The sequence below is a fragment of the Microcaecilia unicolor genome, chromosome 4, assembly GCF_901765095.1.
Source record: "Microcaecilia unicolor chromosome 4, aMicUni1.1, whole genome shotgun sequence".
Lineage (NCBI taxonomy): Eukaryota > Metazoa > Chordata > Amphibia > Gymnophiona > Siphonopidae > Microcaecilia > Microcaecilia unicolor.
In genome coordinates this window covers 185,715,302-185,735,561 of record NC_044034.1, presented here as the reverse complement: position 1 = coordinate 185,735,561, position 20,260 = coordinate 185,715,302, and the positions used below count along the sequence as shown (strand labels likewise).

The 20,260-nt window shown below is 41.1% G+C and overlaps 1 protein-coding gene across 1 annotated transcript in view; it reads left to right on the top strand.

Annotated features, from left to right (window-relative positions):
• The window catches only part of SOX6 (SRY-box transcription factor 6), an 802,914-nt gene extending 792,094 nt beyond the window's left edge, over window positions 1–10,820 (top strand). Inside the window, exon 15 of the mRNA XM_030201055.1 lies at window positions 10,163–10,820. Coding sequence (XP_030056915.1) covers window positions 10,163–10,466 — 304 coding nt within the window. The 3' untranslated portion in view covers window positions 10,467–10,820. The remainder of the gene's footprint in view (window positions 1–10,162) is intronic.
• Window positions 10,821–20,260: the final 9,440 nt, after the last annotated feature.

The window sequence follows — 20,260 nt, the reverse complement described above, 5'->3', positions numbered from 1 at the left end:
CAGAATTATAAAGAAATTGTGCTGCATGTTTTAAGAAACAAAGCTGAAAAGCAAGCAGACATACAGAACAGTAGTGTATCATTGTAAAGAATAACAAACCTGTCTGTCATCATGTTTCTCTTAGACTGGCAGCTGTTAATAATCCCCAAGCATTTGCTGAAACACTTAAACTGTGAAAAGGCCTGAAGGCTAATTCACTCTTCTGATAAAAACAGACTGCTGGTATTTTGGCAGATTGGTAAAAGGAACTTTTAACTCTGCATTACCTTTTCCAAGTCCCTGTCCTGTATCTTAATCTTGCTATCTTGTCCATAGTACACCAAATTTAATAAAGTAGAGACAATAAACTTTCAAAACAGTAAAGAGAATGATGAACATATTACATTTTTTATATAACGGTTATAAGTTTTACCGCTGTCAGATTTCTTTGAAAAAAAAATCTGCTTTGGATTTGGGATTAGTCACAGTTTGACTGTGTAATGATCCTTGATAAAACAATGAAATTGATTCAAGTCAATTGCTTAAATGCTTGAAAGACTAATTACAGCATGTGATTCTTCTGAACAGAAGACAGGATACTTATTCATTTATAAGGTAGTAAAACTTGAAAGCGAAACTCTTTAAGCACTTTAAGCTTACACAGTATCAAGGCACCTCTGAAATCAGAAGACAAGATCTCAGTAGCAAATGTAGTTTCCTTTTACTGGGTGAGGCCTAGCAAAAAGTCCATGTTTATGCTGAAATCTGCCTCATGTGTCTTTGCTGATTTGTCTTTTTATGAGCCATTAAAGAACTTTCCTTCAGTGGGATGAGGGAGTTGTTGAAGGTTCCTCTTATAAAGATAGTTTGTAAATTGGAATCCATAATTGTTCGTTTGACTTCAGAGACCAAGTTGTGGAATTTGTTTTCACTCATGGATAGCTAAGAGCAGGGGCGTAGCTTGTCCTCCTTTTTCTGGAGCCATATGGTAACCCTACTATGTGGGGCCACGGGATCATGGGCCCCCTTAGATTTCGCCCTGCCCCCCGCCAACCCCTTCGACCCCCCCTCCCGCCGCCAACCCTTCCCTGCCACTGCCGCCGTTGGGCACCTTTACTGGCAGGGGTCGCCAACCCCCGCCAGCCAAAGTCCTCTTCTCAGGTGCAGCCGCATTGCTGATCTGCAAGGGCAGGCTTCTGTTTCTGTGAGTCTGACGTCCTGCACGTTGCACGTTGTATGTGCAGGACATCAGACTCACAGAAACCAATCATACAGTGACAAGGTTAAATGCCTATTGAAACAACACAGACTTTAGAGTTTTATTTTTTTTTAATTCTGAAAGAGTTTCAAGGCTCTCACATGAGGGTCCTTTTATTAAGCTGTGGTAAAAGGGGCCCCTTGAGGTGGCGGTAAGGGCTCCTGCGCAAACCCGGCAGTAACCGGGCAGCACACAGGGCTGCCCAATTACCGCAGCATAACCCCCTGCAGAAATATTTTTTCAAATGTTTTCGCTAGTGGCGTAAATATCACACGCTGGGGGTGGAACTACTGCCGGTGCCTGCATTGGGCGACGGTGTTTCCAGATTGCCACATAGTAAGCCCGTGGTGGACTTACCGCTGCTTTGTAAAAGGGCCCTATGCTTACGTAAGGCATTCTACAACCTAGGGCCTACCACATAAAATTCTGAGTTTCTATACTCATCTAAATGAATTGCTTTAAAAGAAGGGATGTCTAAAGCATTAGCCGAGGCAGATCTTATCAACCTTGCTATCTGATGTAAATGCAAAGTAGAAGTAATCTATAAATGTGCACCCAGTTATAAAATAGGGTCAGTTACGTGCATAACATAATTAGCTAATTGGTGCTAAATTGTCACTTAATTGATGATAAGATCAATAATTGGTGTTAACAAGTACTAATTAGCAGTTGCGCACATAACTGACTTAAGCCCATAGGGCTAGATTCTATATTTGGTGCTTGAAAACTCCATGCATAATACATTTCTGCCTAAGCATCCTACTATATAAATGAAGAGTGACCGACATGCCGCACATGCACAGAACAGCGTCACACAACGCTTCAGACTTACCCACACGCACCTCCTCCGCCCGCCCCTTAAAAACGATCACAACTGCTGAACACACCCACCTCCTGCTCCCGCCCATGTGTGACATGTCACACATCGCCGCCCCGACCCTGCTCCGCCAAGGTCGCTACCGCTCCCCCCCTGAGGTCACCGCCAGCCCCCCCCCCCACCCAGGCCCTCTCCGTTGAACTTACAGCGCTTCACCTCCGAAAGCACAGCAGACAGCGGCAGATCGCTTCCCTTCGGCCTTCTTTCCCTCCCTGTGTCCCGCCCTCGCCGAAGTTACGTCACACAAGGGCGGCACACGGGGAGGAAAGGAAGCCCGAAGGGAGGTGAGCTGCCGCTGTCTGCTGCGCTTTTGGAGGTGAGGCACTGTGAGTTCAATGGAGAGGGCCGGCGGTGACCTCGGGGGGGGGGGGGGAGGGGGAGAGCAACAGCGGCAACCTCGGGGGAGGGGCAGTGGCGAATTTGGAGGGAGGGAGACGCTCTGGAACTGGGAGGGAGGGAGGGAAGGGACCTGAAACTGGTTGGGTTGGAGGAAGGGCCCTGGAACTCGGAGGGAGGGGCCTGGAAATCAGAGGGAGAGGGGCCTGGAACAGGGATGGAGGGAGGGGCGACCTGGAAATCGGAGGGACGGAGGGAGGGAGGGGCCTGGAACTCGGAGGGAGGGAGGCCTGGAACTCGGAGGCTCTCTCTCTTTTTCTCACAATTCACTCTCACTCTCTCTCTCTCACTTTCACACAGACACACACACACTTTGTCTGTAACTCTCTCTGAACTCACTTTCACACTCTCTCTCTCTCTTTCACACAGACACACACACACTCTCTCTCTCTCACACACAGCGGGACAGCGACGCCGAGAATGTATCCCAAGCACGTCGCTCACACATACCACACATACAGTGAACTCATTGAAGTCCAACAATAACGCACCATACCCCATATAGGTTACAGGAACATGTATGGGGGAGGGGGGCAGGCTACTCAACAAGGAGCCCTGCTTTGCTGCCTCAAACAACTGGCTAAGGAGCAAATGACCTTCCACTGTCACAGGGACTCCTAGCAGCTCTCTCTCTCTCTCTCTCTCTCTCACACACACACACACACATATACACACTGTCACTCTCTCTGTACCCCCAACTTTCCCCCGCACCCTTTCAAGCACTACACATTAAGATCATCAAATTTTACATTATATGTCAGAAATAAAAATTATTGCCCGTTTTAATGGGCTTAACGGCTTGTATTATATAAATGATGCCTATTTAGGTGCGGTATATTAAATACGCTTAGTTAATATCCCAGTGCCTAGAACTATGCGCCTCCATTTACACCAAAGGAAACATGGCGCATAGATTTAGACACAGAGGGGCATATTCTTTAACAGTGAGCATAAATTTTGGAACACCCATGAAATGCCCATTTCTCCACTCATAACCATGCCCCTTTTTGGCTCTGTGCATTAGAATTTAGGTGCTGTTCGTTACAGAATATTCTTAGTGAGTTATGCGTGTAAATTCTAATTATTGCCAATTAGTGCTCATTTTTTGCTCATTAAGTACTGTTAAAAATGCTGATTGGCTTGTTAAGCCAATTAAGTTACGCAAGTTGTTATAGAATACGTTTGGATTTTGACACGGAATGCTAGGCACAGTATATAGAATCCGGCAGTTACTCTGTAAACTGAGCACCTAACTTCTCTTGTGTGCAACTCCTAAGGGAGCATGGCCAGGGGAGAGGCAAGGGCAGATCATGGGCATTCCCAAGATTTAGGTATGCAGTTATAGAATGCTTCCATTTCCATGCCTAACTTACACTAGCTAGGCACGAGCATTTATGCCAGCCTTTGGCAGATGTAAATGCTCAGGCCTAAAGTTAGGCGTGAAAAAGACTTAAGCTAGTTTTCTATAACACCAGTTCCACGTGGAACTGCCTTTATAGAATTTGTGCTTAATGCGTATCATACAAGCATCTAACTCGAGGTGTCTTTTTCTGAATATTTCAAATAGTGGTGACATATGTAAAATGACACTGTTGACGTATGTATCAACCTCACGTTGATCCTCTAACCATGTGCTAAGCCATAGATTTGGCTTTCAGGTAAATACTTCTGTTTAAACATTACATGGTGAGGGGGTTAAGGGGCATGAGTGTGAATAGGATTTACTAATGTGCACACATCAAATCTTAATCGAGGATCGTTGTAGCAAAAGCTGCGGCTAATCTTTTAGGCTGGCAAAGTATAGGTTGCAAAACAGCCCAGCTCTAATGTGGCTATTCATCAGCTTTGCACCAGAGTCTTTAAGCTGAGAGGCCAAGGTCAACAGCCCTCTTAGAGGAAAACAGTTTCATCAAATGAGCAAAGCTGCATCTTTCAATGGAGGAAACATGGGACACGTGATGCTTAGATCTAAAAAGCAGAGACATCACTAACTTGGAGGAAAATAAATCAGAATCATTTGTTTTTGCTCACAGTTCAAGCTAATGAATGTATGTGTTGCTTCAAGAAGGAACAATAGTACTGCTTGATTAAAAATCATGCTTGCAGTAGTTTTGGGCAAAAGTAGGGCCAAGAGTCCGCATGCCGGTTTGCTTAGACCATTTCATAAGAGAACATCTTTTGCTTGACAAGTTAATTTTCTGTAACTTCTGCATGAGGAAAAACATCTATGGAAAAAAAAAATATTCTGCAAGCAAAAAAGGTTTTTATGCACAGAGCACCATGGGACTTTCCCTGATGCACAGCTTTTGTCCAAGCTGGCAAAAGTCCCACTGCAGAGCTTGTTACTAAACTGTCACTTGTACCATATTTTCTTTGGATAAAGTTTTCCTTTTACAGAGCTGAAGGAAAATAAGGTTTAGGCTGAAAGGTATTCTGTTTCAAAATAGTCAAACAAATTGACTTGCTTGTTTTTTCCCTACTGTTGCCCAAAACTTACTTCTGACTCCAAAGTTTGTTTTGTGTTAGTACAATTGATCTATGTAGTTGACTGTAGACACATTGTTGAGTTGGCATTCCGTGCTATATCCCAAAATATTGCCCAAATTGCCTTACAGCAGAAATAAAAATTCAGGGGTCAACATTCAACATGATTTAACTAGCCAGAAATGACGTCTGGATGGTTTAGGGCTAACTGCAGTGGCGTTTGGGTGGGCCTGAGCCCAAAGTGGGTGGGCACAAAATTTTCTCTGTTCCGCCCTACCGCCACCTCAAAATATAAATACTTTAGCTAATGAGGATCCTCAAGCTCAGTCAGCTGAAGACTTTCTCTGACGGTGGCCAGAACTCTGTTTTACCAAGCTTGGCAGGCTGCAGCAATGACCTTAAGCCACTGATGCCAGCATCCCACGCATGCTTAGCTGTCGATGGCTCAAGGATGCTGTTGCCAGAGCTTGGTAGAAGGGAGTTCTGGCCACCTTTGGAGGAGGTCCTTAGCTGGGGATGCCTGGGAATCCTCACCAGCTATACAGCAAGGGTTAGGACTGGTGTTAGACCTGCTTGGGCCCAGGTCAGAAAATAAAGGGGGGCTCCCCTCCCTGATTCCCTTTCCTCTTTGCCTCCCCTCCAATTTCCCACCTGCCATTACTATCACACCAACAGACCCTCACTAAATACAGAACAAGGGATCACAAATTAGAGATAAAAATATTTAGACAAAAATTGAAAGGGAACCCCAAGAAGTTAAACATAGCATTACTGCAACACTGGAGACATAAAACAGAGATGCATTTCCTTTTCTACAGAACACAATACAAAGACATTTGCTATGCACATTTCCAAAAGCTAACATATTCCATTTAAAACATTCAAAATAAAATGCTTTGTTTCTACCTTTGTTGTCTGGACATTTTATTTTCCATCTTGCTGGTTCCAATTTCTCTTTTCTGCTTTCCTCTCTGTCATCTGCTAATTCTTCTTCAAGCGGCTGCAGTCCATTTGTCTTTTCTCCTCTCTCCTGTCTGCTCCCTCACTATTCCTGCCTCTGACATATTGATCATTCCTTTTTAGCTCTTTTCTGCCTCTCTCTCACCCTTCTTTGTCTCCTTTTTACTTTTCAACTACCTATCAAATTTCCATCTTCTTCTTTCACCCACTAGCTCTCACATTCCCCATCTTACTCTTCCCCATCCCTACTTTCTCTTTTATCTTTAATCTACTCCCCATTACCATATTTCTACCCTCTGTAATCACTATCTCTCATTCATTTCCTTGCCACCCCCTCCTCCCCCTCTTGGCCTCTCCCACTGGGTTCCACCTTTCCCATCGTCTTCCTCCCTCCACCCTTCTAACCAGCATCTGATCCCCTCCCCACCCCACCCTGGTAGTCTTATATTTTCCTGCCCCTTCTCTCTTCATTTCTGTCCTCACCCCCATGGCCCAGCATTTTCTCCCCTCACCACCTACTGTGTACCTCTCCCTCCCTCCCTCTCATCCACCCCCATGTCTATCTCCCCCTCTCATTCCCACTGTCCACCATCTCTCTCTCTCCCTCTCCTTTGTGTTCTGGGTCCAACATCTCTCTCCCCTTCCCATACAGCATCTCTACCTTCCTCCCCTCTACCATCATGTCTAACATTTCTCCCTTCCCTCCATCCCTATGCCCACCATTTCTCTCTCCTCTCTACCCCTATGATCAACATTTTTCCCCCTCTCACCAGCTATTCCCTCTCTATGCAGCATGTCTCCCTCCCCTTCACCTCATATGCAGCTACGACTTCTCCCTTCCTCACCCCTCCACCCCTTTGCTGCATCTCTCCCTTCTTCCCCGTGCAGCATCTCCCCCACCCACCATGCCTCATCTTTCCATCTTCCCTCCCCCCTGTGCAGCATCTTTCCTTCCATCTTCCCTCCCCCCTGTGCAGCTGCTGTCCCCCATCTTCCCTCCCCCGTGCAACATCTTTTCCCCATCATCCCTTCCCCCATGCAGCAATTTTCACCCCATCTTCCCTCACCCTCCTTGCAGGCCCGCCCAGCAGCATTGTTCCTGTAGCTCACAGCGATTCCGGTCGCAGGCTCGGCTTGCAGCGATTCTCACACGCTGCCTGCCAGCTGCCGCTCAACAATCTCCTTGCAGCTTCTAAGTGCTAACCCGGAAGCCTCTCCTCTGCCACAGCTTCCGGTTTCTGCCCACTCAAGATGCAGCAGAGGAGATGCTTCCGGGTTAGTGCTTGGAAGCTGCAAGGAGATTGTTGAGTGGCAGGCAGCAGCATGTGGTAATCGCTGCGAGCCGAGCCTGCGGCCAGAATCACTGTGCAGGAACACTGCTGCTGGGCGGGCCTGACCCCAAATTGGGTGGGCCCAGGCCCACCCGGGCCCACCCGTGGCTACGCCCCTGGCTAACTGGTCATTTTCAGCAACACTTGAGTGATTAGCGCAGCTGAAAACAGCCAGTTAGCGCTGAACTGAGAACTAGCTATTTAGGGGGCATTCCAGGAACGGAGTTGGCACTTGGTTGGTTAATCACATAAATAGGACAGCATAAAAATCAGTCCTATCTGAATATTGTGTTAGCTGGATCTGAAACCCAGAAATTCATTGCCAGTGCCTGGACATAGCCAAACATTGAATTTCTAAGATTTAGTGTCGGCAGTGGATTGCAAAATGCTGATCGCTGCTGACTGGATATTGACCCCACAATTCATTAAATATAATACCTAAAAGTTCCAAAATTCAATAGAAACATAGATGTCAGTATTCAAATGCACTTACCTGGTTAACAAGCGCTGCTAATCAGATAACTGTTGGCGGGAAGGTTATTCGGTGGCCCTAACTAGACAGTGATGCTGACTATGCCCTCTAACTGCCTCGGCACTATCCAGACTGTTTCAGATGGTCCGTGGGTGGGGCTTAGCTAAGCCAGAGGCTATTCACGTAGTGGCAATGTTCAGAACAGTAAGTGGATAACACACCAGATAAAGTTGGGACAATAAAAAGGCTGTCCCAACTTTATCCAGTTAGTGGTTTGAATGTCACCCCTAATTGGATAGCATCCACGGTCAGTGCTGAAATCCGATATTCAGTGCCAACTAGTATCCAGATACCAGCTCTGATTATCTGATGTCATTTTAACCACAGTGGTTGGCATTTAAAAAAAAAAGACTGAACGCTATGGGCTGAATATTGGCCCAATAGAAATAACAGCAGATAAGATCTATAGCCTACACTCTGCTCATCCACACCAAATACTAAGATCTACAATCCCTTCCTCTCCCCATGCTTTTTTAAATTCAGATAGTGTCCTTTTCACCACACCTTCTGAGTCAATCCCCTTTATCCTAATGTTGTAACTCCTCATTCCAGAGCTTCCTTTCAGTTGAAAGAATCTCACCTCCTTGAGGGATTTATTTATACCCTTGAGGTATTTAAATGTATCTATCATATTTCCCCTGTCCTGTCTTTCTTTCAGAGTGTACATACTTAGATCCTTGTCTGTCCCCATGCACTTTATGACAAAAACCACTGACCAGTTTAGTAGCTGCACTCTGGTCTGACTCCATCCTCTTTATATCCTTTTGAAGGTACAGGCTCCAGAATTATATACAGTATTCCAAATGAAGTCTCACAAGACACTTATTGAAGCATTATCACCTCCTTTTTCCTGCTGGCCATTCCACTAAATTGCAAAATAGTTCTGATGTAAAGACATACCCCACCAGTTTCAATTTCTTTGAGTTTCATGATGTTTTGGATTTTTCCTAGATTTGTTGACATTTTTATCAGTGAATACCGGAATATTTCACTAACTTTAATTCAGATTTGCCATGTGGGAATGTGCACTAAGGTTGTGGGGGAGGGGGAAATTATCAACATGGACTACCATTAAGTCAGGTTATTTTACTAATAATTTGTGCAATTTTAACACAGATCCAATTATATGCAATGAGACCTAGTTACTAATACCTGGGGTTAATAGAAAAAAAAAACATCTTAACAGTAGCTCATTTTAATAACTGCCCCCCTAAATCAGCTGTTGATTCCTTGCAATCAAACAAATGTGCTCAAACTCTAATGTAGGTTTGCCAGTTCCAGGGCCTTGACTCAGATTTTTCTGAGAAAAAGTTTGACAAAATGAGTTTAGTGAAACCACAAATATTTTTAAGTGTTTATGCATCACTGTATCAATATGATATCAAAGAATCATAGTAATATTGATTACAAAGCCCTTTTACAAATCTGTGGGAGGGCACGTTATCATGCGCCAAATCGGCATTAACGCTGGGGTAGCATGTGCACTCAGCGGTAATTCCGAGTTTGACGCATGCCAAATCTTGCAGTTGAAAATATTTTTTTTATTTTTTACTGCAGAGGGCGTTCTCAGCGGTAATCTGCAGCGCAGCCACATTGGCATACACTGCATGGTTACTGTGCAGGTAGCATGTGAGCCCTTACCGCTAGGTCAAAGGCTGGTGGTAAGGGCTCAGGCCATAAATAGGTGCGCACTAGTTTTAATTTTTGCACTCGCCCTTTTCCTGGCCCATTAAAAAATGGCCTTTTTCCCAGCCATGATAAAAAGTGGCCCAGCATGCACCAAAAAGATGTGTCCACACTACCACAGGCCACTTTTTACTGTGGCTTTGTAAAAGGATCCCTTAGATTCTTATTAATATTGCAGCAGGTTTTTGTAGGCTACATGAAAGAGCAATTCAGGTTAGTATTTATTTGGAGGTGGAGTTGGACTCACATGTATAGAATATCTCAGTTAAGCATAGATTGTGCTAGGGGTGATATAATATTTTTTACATGGTTGAGAAGAGTGGCATCTATAGAAGACTATTGGCAAGCTTGGGTAATGCCAAACATTTCAAAGGAACAATTAAATATGGCTAACCTGGCACATTCCACCAGTGCTTGGCCAGAGGATGCTGTACTTTTAACCAAAAACCAATGTAGATTTCTCTATAATAAATCAGTAAATCCTTCAGGATTTGTATGCTGCAAAAATGTATAATTACAGTGAATCTGGTTTGTAGTAGTTTCCATGCTCATTTTTCCCAGCTAACCTGAACGCCTGCTTCTAAAGTACCAACACCAAACTCTGTACACTCGTACACCCTTCCTGGTGAGTGACTTCTTGTTACTCTTTGTTTTTGCAGGCAACAACCTCAGATTCCAATCAGCACATCAACAGGCGTCGTATATCCCAGTGCCATTAGTATGGCAACCACCAGCCCATCACCTCAGATGACATCTGATTGCTCCAGCACCTCTGTCAGCCCAGAACCCAGCATCCCTGTCATCCAGAGCACTTATGGCATGAAGATGGATGGCGGAAACCTCACTGGAAATGACATGATAAATGGGGAGGAAGAAATGGAGATGTACGAGGACTTTGAGGATGACCCGAAATCAGACTATAGCAGTGAAAATGAAGCCCCTGAGGCAGTCAGTGCAAACTGAGAACTTTTGGTAGAAGAGGAAAAAATTCTCTTGACCTTTTTTTAATTCTATTTTTTGGGTTTTGAACAAAATGTTCTTAAAGAGCCTGCATGCATGTGTGGCCCCACAAACTACATCAGCAGAATGGTCTTAAATGTTTCTTAAATGTGTGAAACTGATTTAGTTTTCTTCAATTTTTCATGAACCAGTTTTTGTTTTTGTTTTTTAAATTTAGGTGAACACATAAACTATCAGACATCAGGACTTGAAAACTTCTATGAATCCATTGCTGTCTGACAAGTCTTAATATTTTGTCTTTTCCTTGTTTTGGATGTGATAAAAGGTTGAGTTACTGTTTTTAGGGGGGGGGGGGGGGGGGGGGGGGTGTTAAACATTCTCACTCAGGTATGCTGTGCCAGACAACAGGTTGTGAATGTGTTTGTGATCTGAATTCTTTTAGAAATGAACTACGGATTTTCATATTGTGAATCTGAACAAGTCCACAAGTGTGCACCTCTGCACCTGGTAGGAAATCGTAAAATCCAAGTCCCTGAGTTCTGTTTTTTTTTCTTTATCATACATATAGTTGAACATCTGATGTGCCAAACATTTCAGATCTTTCTAGGGGATGGGGTGGGGGGTATATTCCTAACATTTTAAAAAGTCTTAAGGGAGACACTACAGAGTCTTAGACAATCTTTTGGCATTGTCAGTAGCAGATGCTGAATTTTATTTTCCACAAAATGGCAAAGTACTCAGGAATGTGGAGACAGGATAATTCTTATACAGTGAGTTTGCATTGTTCTTTCAATTGCTTTGGCCTCTTGATATGCCATTAGTGTAAACTGCTGCAGAAAATTATAGCATAACAAACTGATCACCAGTTATGAACTGGACATGTCTTAATACCATGAAGCCACCACTAAGTCCATTATTTACCCCTTGTTTTTAACCCTTGCATTCAGTCTTAACATATTTACTATGAAATAATTTATTCATTCCAGAATGCCAAGGGTCCAATTAACTAATATTTTTAAACAAGCAATTACAGCATAGTTAGTGGCATTAAAGTGCTTGAGAAGCTTTTTTTCTTTTGACTTAATCATGCAGATGCCTAAAATCATAAAAAAGTTGAACTCATGCCCTGTGTACATGAAGGCATTGGTTGTATCTAATGTCTAACTCAAATTCTACAAAGTATTTTTTTTACTTCATTTCTGAAATACCTCACCTGAAGGAGGTATTATGGATGTCATATCACTCACAAGTGACAAAGCCACATGTTAGTGGTTCAATCATTCATATCATAGTAACATATTAGATTACAGCATTAAAAAATACCTGGCCCATTCAGTCTGCCCAGTTATTTCTGGGCTTACTGCTAAGGATATATCCCAGCAGCCTGCAAAAGAAGCTTGACTGCTTGTAGGATATCTCTTTCTCTTCTGTGCCCCACCATCTTGAGTAGTTGAGGGTACAATATTCTTTCTTTAGTTCTCACCCAATATGCCTTCCCATGTCTCAGCACAAAGCTTCCTAAGAAATGAAATAGCCACCCATGCTGGTGTGGATGTCACAAAAGCATCCAGTCTCCTAGGTCCCTATGGCTTGTCCAAATGGAATGACAGCAAAAAACAGAAGAATAAAGCCCCATGTCGTATACAAATCAGACAAACATAGCGAAGGTGAAGTAACTTCTTCTTACTCATGAGCAGCAAAAAAAAAAACAACCCACGAGTGAGCAAGAAGTTACGTTTATCTATGAGACAGTATTGTATGATTTAAGGTGCATTGGTACCTAATGCTAGAACTGAAAGCTAGAGTGTTTTGAAAGCATCCAATTTAAAGACTCCTGAGGCAGGCTGTTGTGGCCAAAACACGATTTGTGTCAAGTCTTTGGATGTGTGAATAAACTTTCTGCATGATTTATACATCATCTAGCTTCATTTTTGGTGTCACCTTCGCTGTGTTTGATCTGTCCAAATGGAACCCCATCAACAACTACCTGTTGTACCATGCTGGCCAACCTATCGGGAGTTATAGTTGTATTTATTTAATTGCAGATTTAGCAATTGTCAATAATAATCATCACAGCACATCATATTATGCTTCCTATATATAACAGGTGGTACACCACTGTTATGGCTAGTCATTTGTGATGATCCATAGTCTTGTCCAGTTGATTTCTATTACTTTTACACAACTTGCCACATAGAAAGACCCAGCTGGTCAAGTAGAATAACACTGTGTGGTATAACTCCTTAAAGCAAAGATTTCCGTTACTAGACACTTACGAAATTAGGCTTAAAAGGTAGATAAACCATAATGATATTAAAAGAACTAGTATGTTGTGCCCCGATGACATCAAAAGAACATTGCTAGAAATATAGAAGAAATTGAAAGACATGGGAAGATATGTATCTACCCATTGAAAGGATGAATGAACTTTCCTTTATATTTGGGAAACTTGTGTATACATATGTCCACAAGCATATATACACATATGAATATGTAAGTATATGAGGGCAATTTTCAAATCCATTTCCATAAGTAAGCTAGTCATATATGTGGCTGAACATATGCAGGTAGTATGATTCTGCACATACTTTTACCTACTATAGCAGAAGCACTTTGCTGGTAGATATGGGGCAGGGTTTGGAACTACATGCACACTTTTACATTTTAGAAAGCATGAGTGTGAATTTTTGAGAGAATTTTGTCCATACTGAAAAAGAGCTTTGTGTGAGGGTAGTTTTCCTGGGATAATTTTCTAAGAGAAAGTATGTGAATACTTGTACTTTGCAACATTCTACAAAGTTTGTAGAGTGAGGACTGTGCATGAACATTTCAACAGTGAAGGCAGTTAAAAAATTGCAAGCATGCATGGGGATAAAAAGTACATGCATATTCTCTGTGCGGATTTAAAAAGCAATGCTCATATACTTCCACTTTAAAAATCACTCCAGGAAAAATGTACTTATGTTTACACCTGCTGTTGGGGCTGCTCAAATTTTCTGACTTACATTATATATATATATATTTGCTAGAATTTTCAGAAGTGTGTGCATCATTGCAAACCCCATGCATGCCTTTCCTCATTGTAGGTAATAATATGAGCAAACAAATAGTACCCACACACCTATTGGGGGGGGGGGGCAGTGTTATAAAACCCCATTTCTATAGGTAGTGTTTCTGGCACTGGAAATCACACTCATAAGGTGGTAATGTTCTAAGCCAGGGGTCTTCAAATCCAGTCCTCGAGGTCCACAACCCAACCTGTTTATCAGGATTTCCACAATGAATATGTATGAGATCTATTTGTAATCACTGCCTCCATTGCATGTATACCTATGTGCACACCTCCTTTATACAGATACATTTCTCTGTCCTGACTCTTTGGACAGGGTTGGATGGAGTTTTGTTTTTTGTTACATTTGTATCCCGAGCTTTCCCACTCATGGCAGGCTCAATGTGGCTTACATATACAGGTACTTATTTGTACCTGGGGCAATTGATTTGTACCTGGGGCAATGGAGGGTTAAGTGACTTGCCCAGAGTCACAAGGAGCTGCCTGTGCCTGAAGTGGGAATCGAACTCAGTTCCCCAGTTCCCCAGGACCAGAGTCCACCACCCCAACCACTAGGCCACTCCTCCACTCCAGTTCAGCACTTATGTGAATAATTTATAAAAATATGTCAGGCAAATTTTAAAGCAAATGAAGCATTTGCTGGGGGCCAGTGAACACATACGTTGCATATCCATATATTTTCAAAACTTCATGGATATACTGACATATAGTGACTAAATTTGCATCTGCAAGTCAGCAAGCACTGACAATTTGCATGTGCTAATTAATTGATTAATGAGCTTCTAACAAGCAATTATTTGCCTTAATTGGAATTTGCACACACATCGATGTGTACAGAATGTATAACAAGTAAATTCAAGGGGGCATGAATGGGGGCATTCCGAGGATATTCCAGAATTTACACACATTGTTACAGAATAGACCCGATCGGTGCCTAACTTAGGCACTGGCATTTACACCTGCTTTCAGCAGGCATATTTGCAGGCGCCTTAGCCAGTATTCTATCCTTTATAGAATAGCTCTCAGCGCTTAAATTCCTCATCGCCATTTACAGAACCTAGTCCATTATGGGGCCATTTCTAAATGTATTCTATATGCTGTGCAGAAATTTAGGCTTATTCTATAAAGTACGCCTAAATTTAGGCGTACTTTATAGAATACGCCTAGGTGTGTTTCATTTCATTGCCAATTTTTTAGGTATCATATGTAGAATCTAGTCCAATATGTGCATACTGTAGCACATTACAAAATTAACGTGGCCAGCCAATTACAAAATTAACTCTAATCTGTAAGCCTGTGATTTACAGATTTAAAGTTTGAACTAGTTTGTTCAGCCATTCATCCTTTCAAGGTAAATACAATTGTTAGCAACTGCAATTGGCCCAAATATTGTGCCATGTAATAAACAAGCAGTATTTTTTCTCTTTCTGAAAAAAAATTGGTCCTGCTTCAGGATTGTATATGGCTTTGTCCCTTGAAAAAATCATTCTTGTGTATGAATTTCTGCACATCACATAGCAGCTTCTACATGCATGGCACTTTCTACAAGCCGGCACTGTAATATGTGATGCCTTTTACTGACTAGAAAGCAGGCATTAAACTCCATTATGCCCTTGGTACATGCCAACTCAACCCTAATAATAAGCTGATTTTTCCCAAAACTTAAAATCTTCTGGTGAATTCAGCAACCCCTATATGTTTGGTTTCTTCCAATCCAAGTACTCACAGAAAGTTTTTTCTTTTATATTTTGGATTCTTTGGAAGTTTGACTTTTTTTTAAATACACATAGCTCAGATTAAGAAGGATAGGGTGGTTAGAATATCATTGTCTTATTTTCTAGAGATTGAATATTTATTAAAGTCTTACTTTTTTTCTCCAGTCAACATTACCCACCAACCTCAACCTTCCAGTTCCCCCTTCCCCCACTGCCAGCACTTCTTTAGCATTCTTTTAATTTGCTTGTTTTTATTGTCTAGGTATAAAGCTGTATTACTTAGGTTATGTTTCATGTAATTTTTTTTTTTTTCGACACACAGGCAAACATTTAGATTAAGTACAATTTTTTAATGACCATGCCAAAATAGTAGCTGCAGGCTGGTAGAAAACAAAGGACTGTTCTTTAGGACTGAAACTTGATTTTTGCTTTTAGTAGAAAAGACACACACACATGTTGTTTCATAAGTGTTATAAGCACTGGATATAAAATGATAGTTTTTTTTATCACTTCTGACTAATGTGAAACTGTTGTATGAAAACTACATGAACAAAAGTCATCTGTTTTCGACTCGTGTGGGCTTGCCTCACAGTTGCCGGTTTTGAGTCAATTTTAGGTCTTGTTATTTCATTTATTTATACAAACGTCCATGTACAGTATGTATGAATACTTTGTTTGAGCTCCACCCTTGCCTCGTTGTTGATGCTGACCCATAACTTAGTCACATTCTTGGTGGCCTTCGAGTACTTGAGGAATTATTATACTGCAAAAAAAAACAAAAAACAAACATGCAATGACAGATTTTTAAATCTAAATTTGTGCATTTGATAATGTTCAACTTTATTTATTAGCCTACATCGGCTCTAAAATACCAGTGGAAATAAAATTGAAAAAAGAAAAAAATACATACATACATACAAAAGACAATCAGAGGGGTAATGTAATATCACTTTAACCAGAGCTCAAAACAAAGTTTTTGATGAATTTACCATCTCAGTCTAGATTTTTTTAAATTGTGTAAATATAACATAGGAAATAGAAATTTTATTTTTTGTTCATGGATAGTTTTTAGTGAAGTTATGTATTTACGTTTTATGTTGTTTTTTTTTATCAGTGTACGCTGGTCCATATTAAATAGCTGACAGATCAGAGTCCCTTATGTAGATGCTGAATTTTTACATCCCCCTCCCCCCTCCCCAATGAGAAAGCAGTATTAGACCTGCCACTAGGGAAGAGAAAATGCCTCACTTGCTCTGTTCCTTTCCTGCAACCCCTTGTGCTTCCCCAGGCAAACCTATTCTTTTCTAAAATCCCAACTTGTTAGCCAGTCAGATTTGCCCACAGAACTGGTCTCTGTCTTAGCTGTTTCTCAAGACAACATAGTTGGGAATTCAAACCAAAGCTATGCTTAATTATGACGGGGAAAGAAAAATTATTTCAGTCCAAGATAAGTTAGATGATCAAATAGCTATTACTGAACCTTTGTATTAGTAATCAGATTTAATCATGGAAATCTCTTATTTCTGCATGTGTTATGTTTTGTAGTATGAACATATCTGGATTTAATCAGATAACTATTTATACTGAACACTAAAGGGCCTATTTAGTAAGCTGCAGTAGCTGTTAACAGTAATTAACATACGCTAACAGTGAATGTAGCACCTTAGCAGTTGGTGGTTGGTATTTTTTCATGTTAACAACAACTAACATGGAACAGAGTGAAGAATGAGTGGAGATTACAGTTAATGTGGAGTTAGTTACCATGTGTTCATTTTTTTTCTGCATTAACTGTATATACAGCATGATGCTGGGAAAACCCCCAACTGTTAATGCAGAGGTTTTGCAACTATTGTGTGTTAATTTTAGCATTTGCTGTAAGATACCTACAAAACCTTGCAACAGTTTAATAAATAGGACCTTACAAGCTGTACCTTAGAAATTATTTTTTCAAATGCTGTATCTATAGGCAACAAATGCTATTATTAGGATCTGACGTTTCAGAAATGATTATCGCCCATTTTATGCCAACAAATATTTATAGCAATTTGTCAAGATTTGAATTTGAATTAAAACAGACAGAGGTTACAGCAAAAAATTGTTTTGTTTCTAATGCGGCAACAGAGCAAAGTAAATTTACTTCTAGGACAAATATTTGTTTTTTTTAATTACATGATCAGTTTATTATAACTGGATAACAGTAAATATTTCATGTAAAGTAGGACTTTTTATTCCAATGTATAGATCTGAGTGGAGGAGGAAAAAACTGCTGAATATAAACTGGCCAGGCTGATAGAGAAGTCTGGAATAATCTGTGGGTGATAACATCAAAATGGCAGGGTAGAGATGATTTTTTTTAAGTGAATGAAGACTATTTTTACCTTGACTATCAAAATCAGAAATGGTCAGAACAAATAATTAATTAGCATTCTTGGAAGAGTTATCTTTTCACAACAAAATGACACCCATCCTCCCAAATCATAGGTTTTTTGGCCAGTCTTTTTGCTGAAAATTTCAAGATTGAAAACTCTCCTCGGCAAATATATTCCCATTAAAATTATCTTAGGAAGTCCTGAATTATCAAGAGCTACAGTTGTAGTGTATCTGGTAGAATTTATGATGATCTACAGATGTTTTTACTTTAATTTGAATTTAGTAGATGCACCAAACATCTGCATGGACTTTTAAGACTGGTGTAGGGCACTTAAGTATGGCCTTTTGGGTATGAATAAGCCTGATATATTGACCTCAGTTTACAAAAGCACTTGTTACATTTCGTTGAAGTAGTCAGTTGACTTTTCTCCCCCTTTGGTTGCTGTAAACCATTTCTTTTTTTCTTTTCATTTAAATATACATATATATATTTTTCAGTTTGTGTTTTGGTCATGATTAAATAGTGTGATTGCTGCGTTAGTTCACTTGGATAAGTAGAAACAAAGGTGAGCAAACAGATTATGAAGTTGTGGGTGATACATTTTTAATGAGCTAAATCAACGTGTTTTTCTCTTGTCTCTAAAACAAATGATAAGGAGCTTGTTTTAGAAGGATTGCATAGCAGTTGCACTTATAAATAGCAGATTTATATGTGCAAATGACCCAACATGTCTAAGTAGTGATTTTAGAAAAGCTGTGACTTGCCTGTCTATGTCCATGATATGCACAGATTTACAAGGGACAAGTTCTGGATGTGGTGTAGGTGGGTCTGAAAAGTATGCCTATGGAAATACACATCTTCTTAATAAAATCTACATGCTCATATTGACACCAGGTCCAAATGTGTCTGATAAATATGCATCAGGTTTTGGGGTTTGGAGGTGTGAAGGGGGGTGCAAGTGTATATACCTCTCTGGCATTAACCTCCCCCCCCTCAAAACTGCAAAATTTAAAGTTCTATAATTTTGCTACGTAATTGACTCCCCTTGAACATTCAGGGGCCCTTTAAACAAAGAACGGTAAAAGGTGGCCCATGGTGACATCAGCACATAGGATTGCCATGCACTGAGGCCACCTTTTACCACCACCAGTAAAAAGGCCCTTTTTTTAAAGGGCCAGTAAATGGCTGTGTGGTAATTAAAACATTGACGTGTGGCCATTTACTGCTGGAGCCCTTACCATCCCCTGTTTAGGAGGTGGTGAGGGCACTGCCCGATTACCACTGGGCACACCCCCAGTGTTAGAAAATACAAAGGTGTTGGGCTCCTGGGCAAGTCCAGCGGTAGGATCGATTTGCCGGGGGCCAAGCCGGTGGTAGCCCTACCACCCTTTGGTAAAAGAGCCCCTTAGTTTTGTAAAATTGAGTATGTATGCTTGTAAGTTGTGGCACTTACACATATTACTGCTTACATGCTTAAGTGCCAGCATCTGCACATTTAAAAGCCCAAGTGGTGCCGGTACATTTTTGGTCATGTTTTCTTGTGAAATGGTTGTTCCTATGGACATGCTACAAAATGCATGTATTTTCCTGCTGCCTTAGATGTATTTTACAAATGACTGCGTTCAGTGAGTCTTTTGTAAACTACTCTGTAAATTGTGAACATCCAGAGTTGGACATCTCCTTTTCTATCTGGACCGGCTATGCAAAATATGGTCTCGCATGTATTGAGTGAGCTGTTTGAAATTGTATCATCTACCACCTGCTTGTTCGCTTTTATTTTTACCTGGTTATGGATAGAAACCTAAAAGCTCTTGTCTATTTATATATAAGCCTTGTCTTTTTGACTGTATGCCCCTCTTTTCAAATTTGTGTTTGCAGAAAAGTGTTGAAACAAAAGTATTCTAATATTTGTCACATTTGGTAGTGAGAGCTGGATGTGGGTGGTGACGTTATGTGTTTAAAAAGTTCTGGAATTGCTGTGTTGTGCAGTGTGGAAGCAGTAAAACAGGTTAGTGGCAGGACTCGCTATGTGATTTTTGCTGTGTTAAGAACCACAAGTGAGGCTCTTGGTGCTGTTGGAGCTTTTTGGGGGAATGTGCAAATAACATTGACTGTCTGTATGTAAGCTGCACATTGCAGATCCGCTAGTGCGCATTGTCTGTCTCCTTCCGTCATTTGTTAGAGGGGGTTCTGCTTTTTTAAAAGGCACAGTTTTTAATGTACCCCCTTTCCAGCTTTGTAACAAAATAGAATGCTCAGCATTTATGTCCGCTCATACTTGTATTTGCCTTGTAAATTTTTTTTATTACATTACGACAAGCTTATAAGCTGTTACTACATAACTTATCTTACTGTAAGTCTTTTTTTCCTGACATTGTAATTTGTTTGTGATGTATATTGTGAAATGTTAATTTAATCAGCACAATTCACTGACATGCTGGACAGACATGCTAGCTGCTGTTTCAAAGTGTAAAGTTTGTGTAGGGCTGTTGGGACAACCGAGATTCTGTTGTCATGGTACTGTGCTTTGGTTTCTATAGCAACATTGTGGGTGTGGCTCTTAAGATGCTAGGGCTGCTATGTATACACCCGCTAGCAGATTTTAACTGGCAGGTTTTCTTTGTAGAAATTTTATGTACAA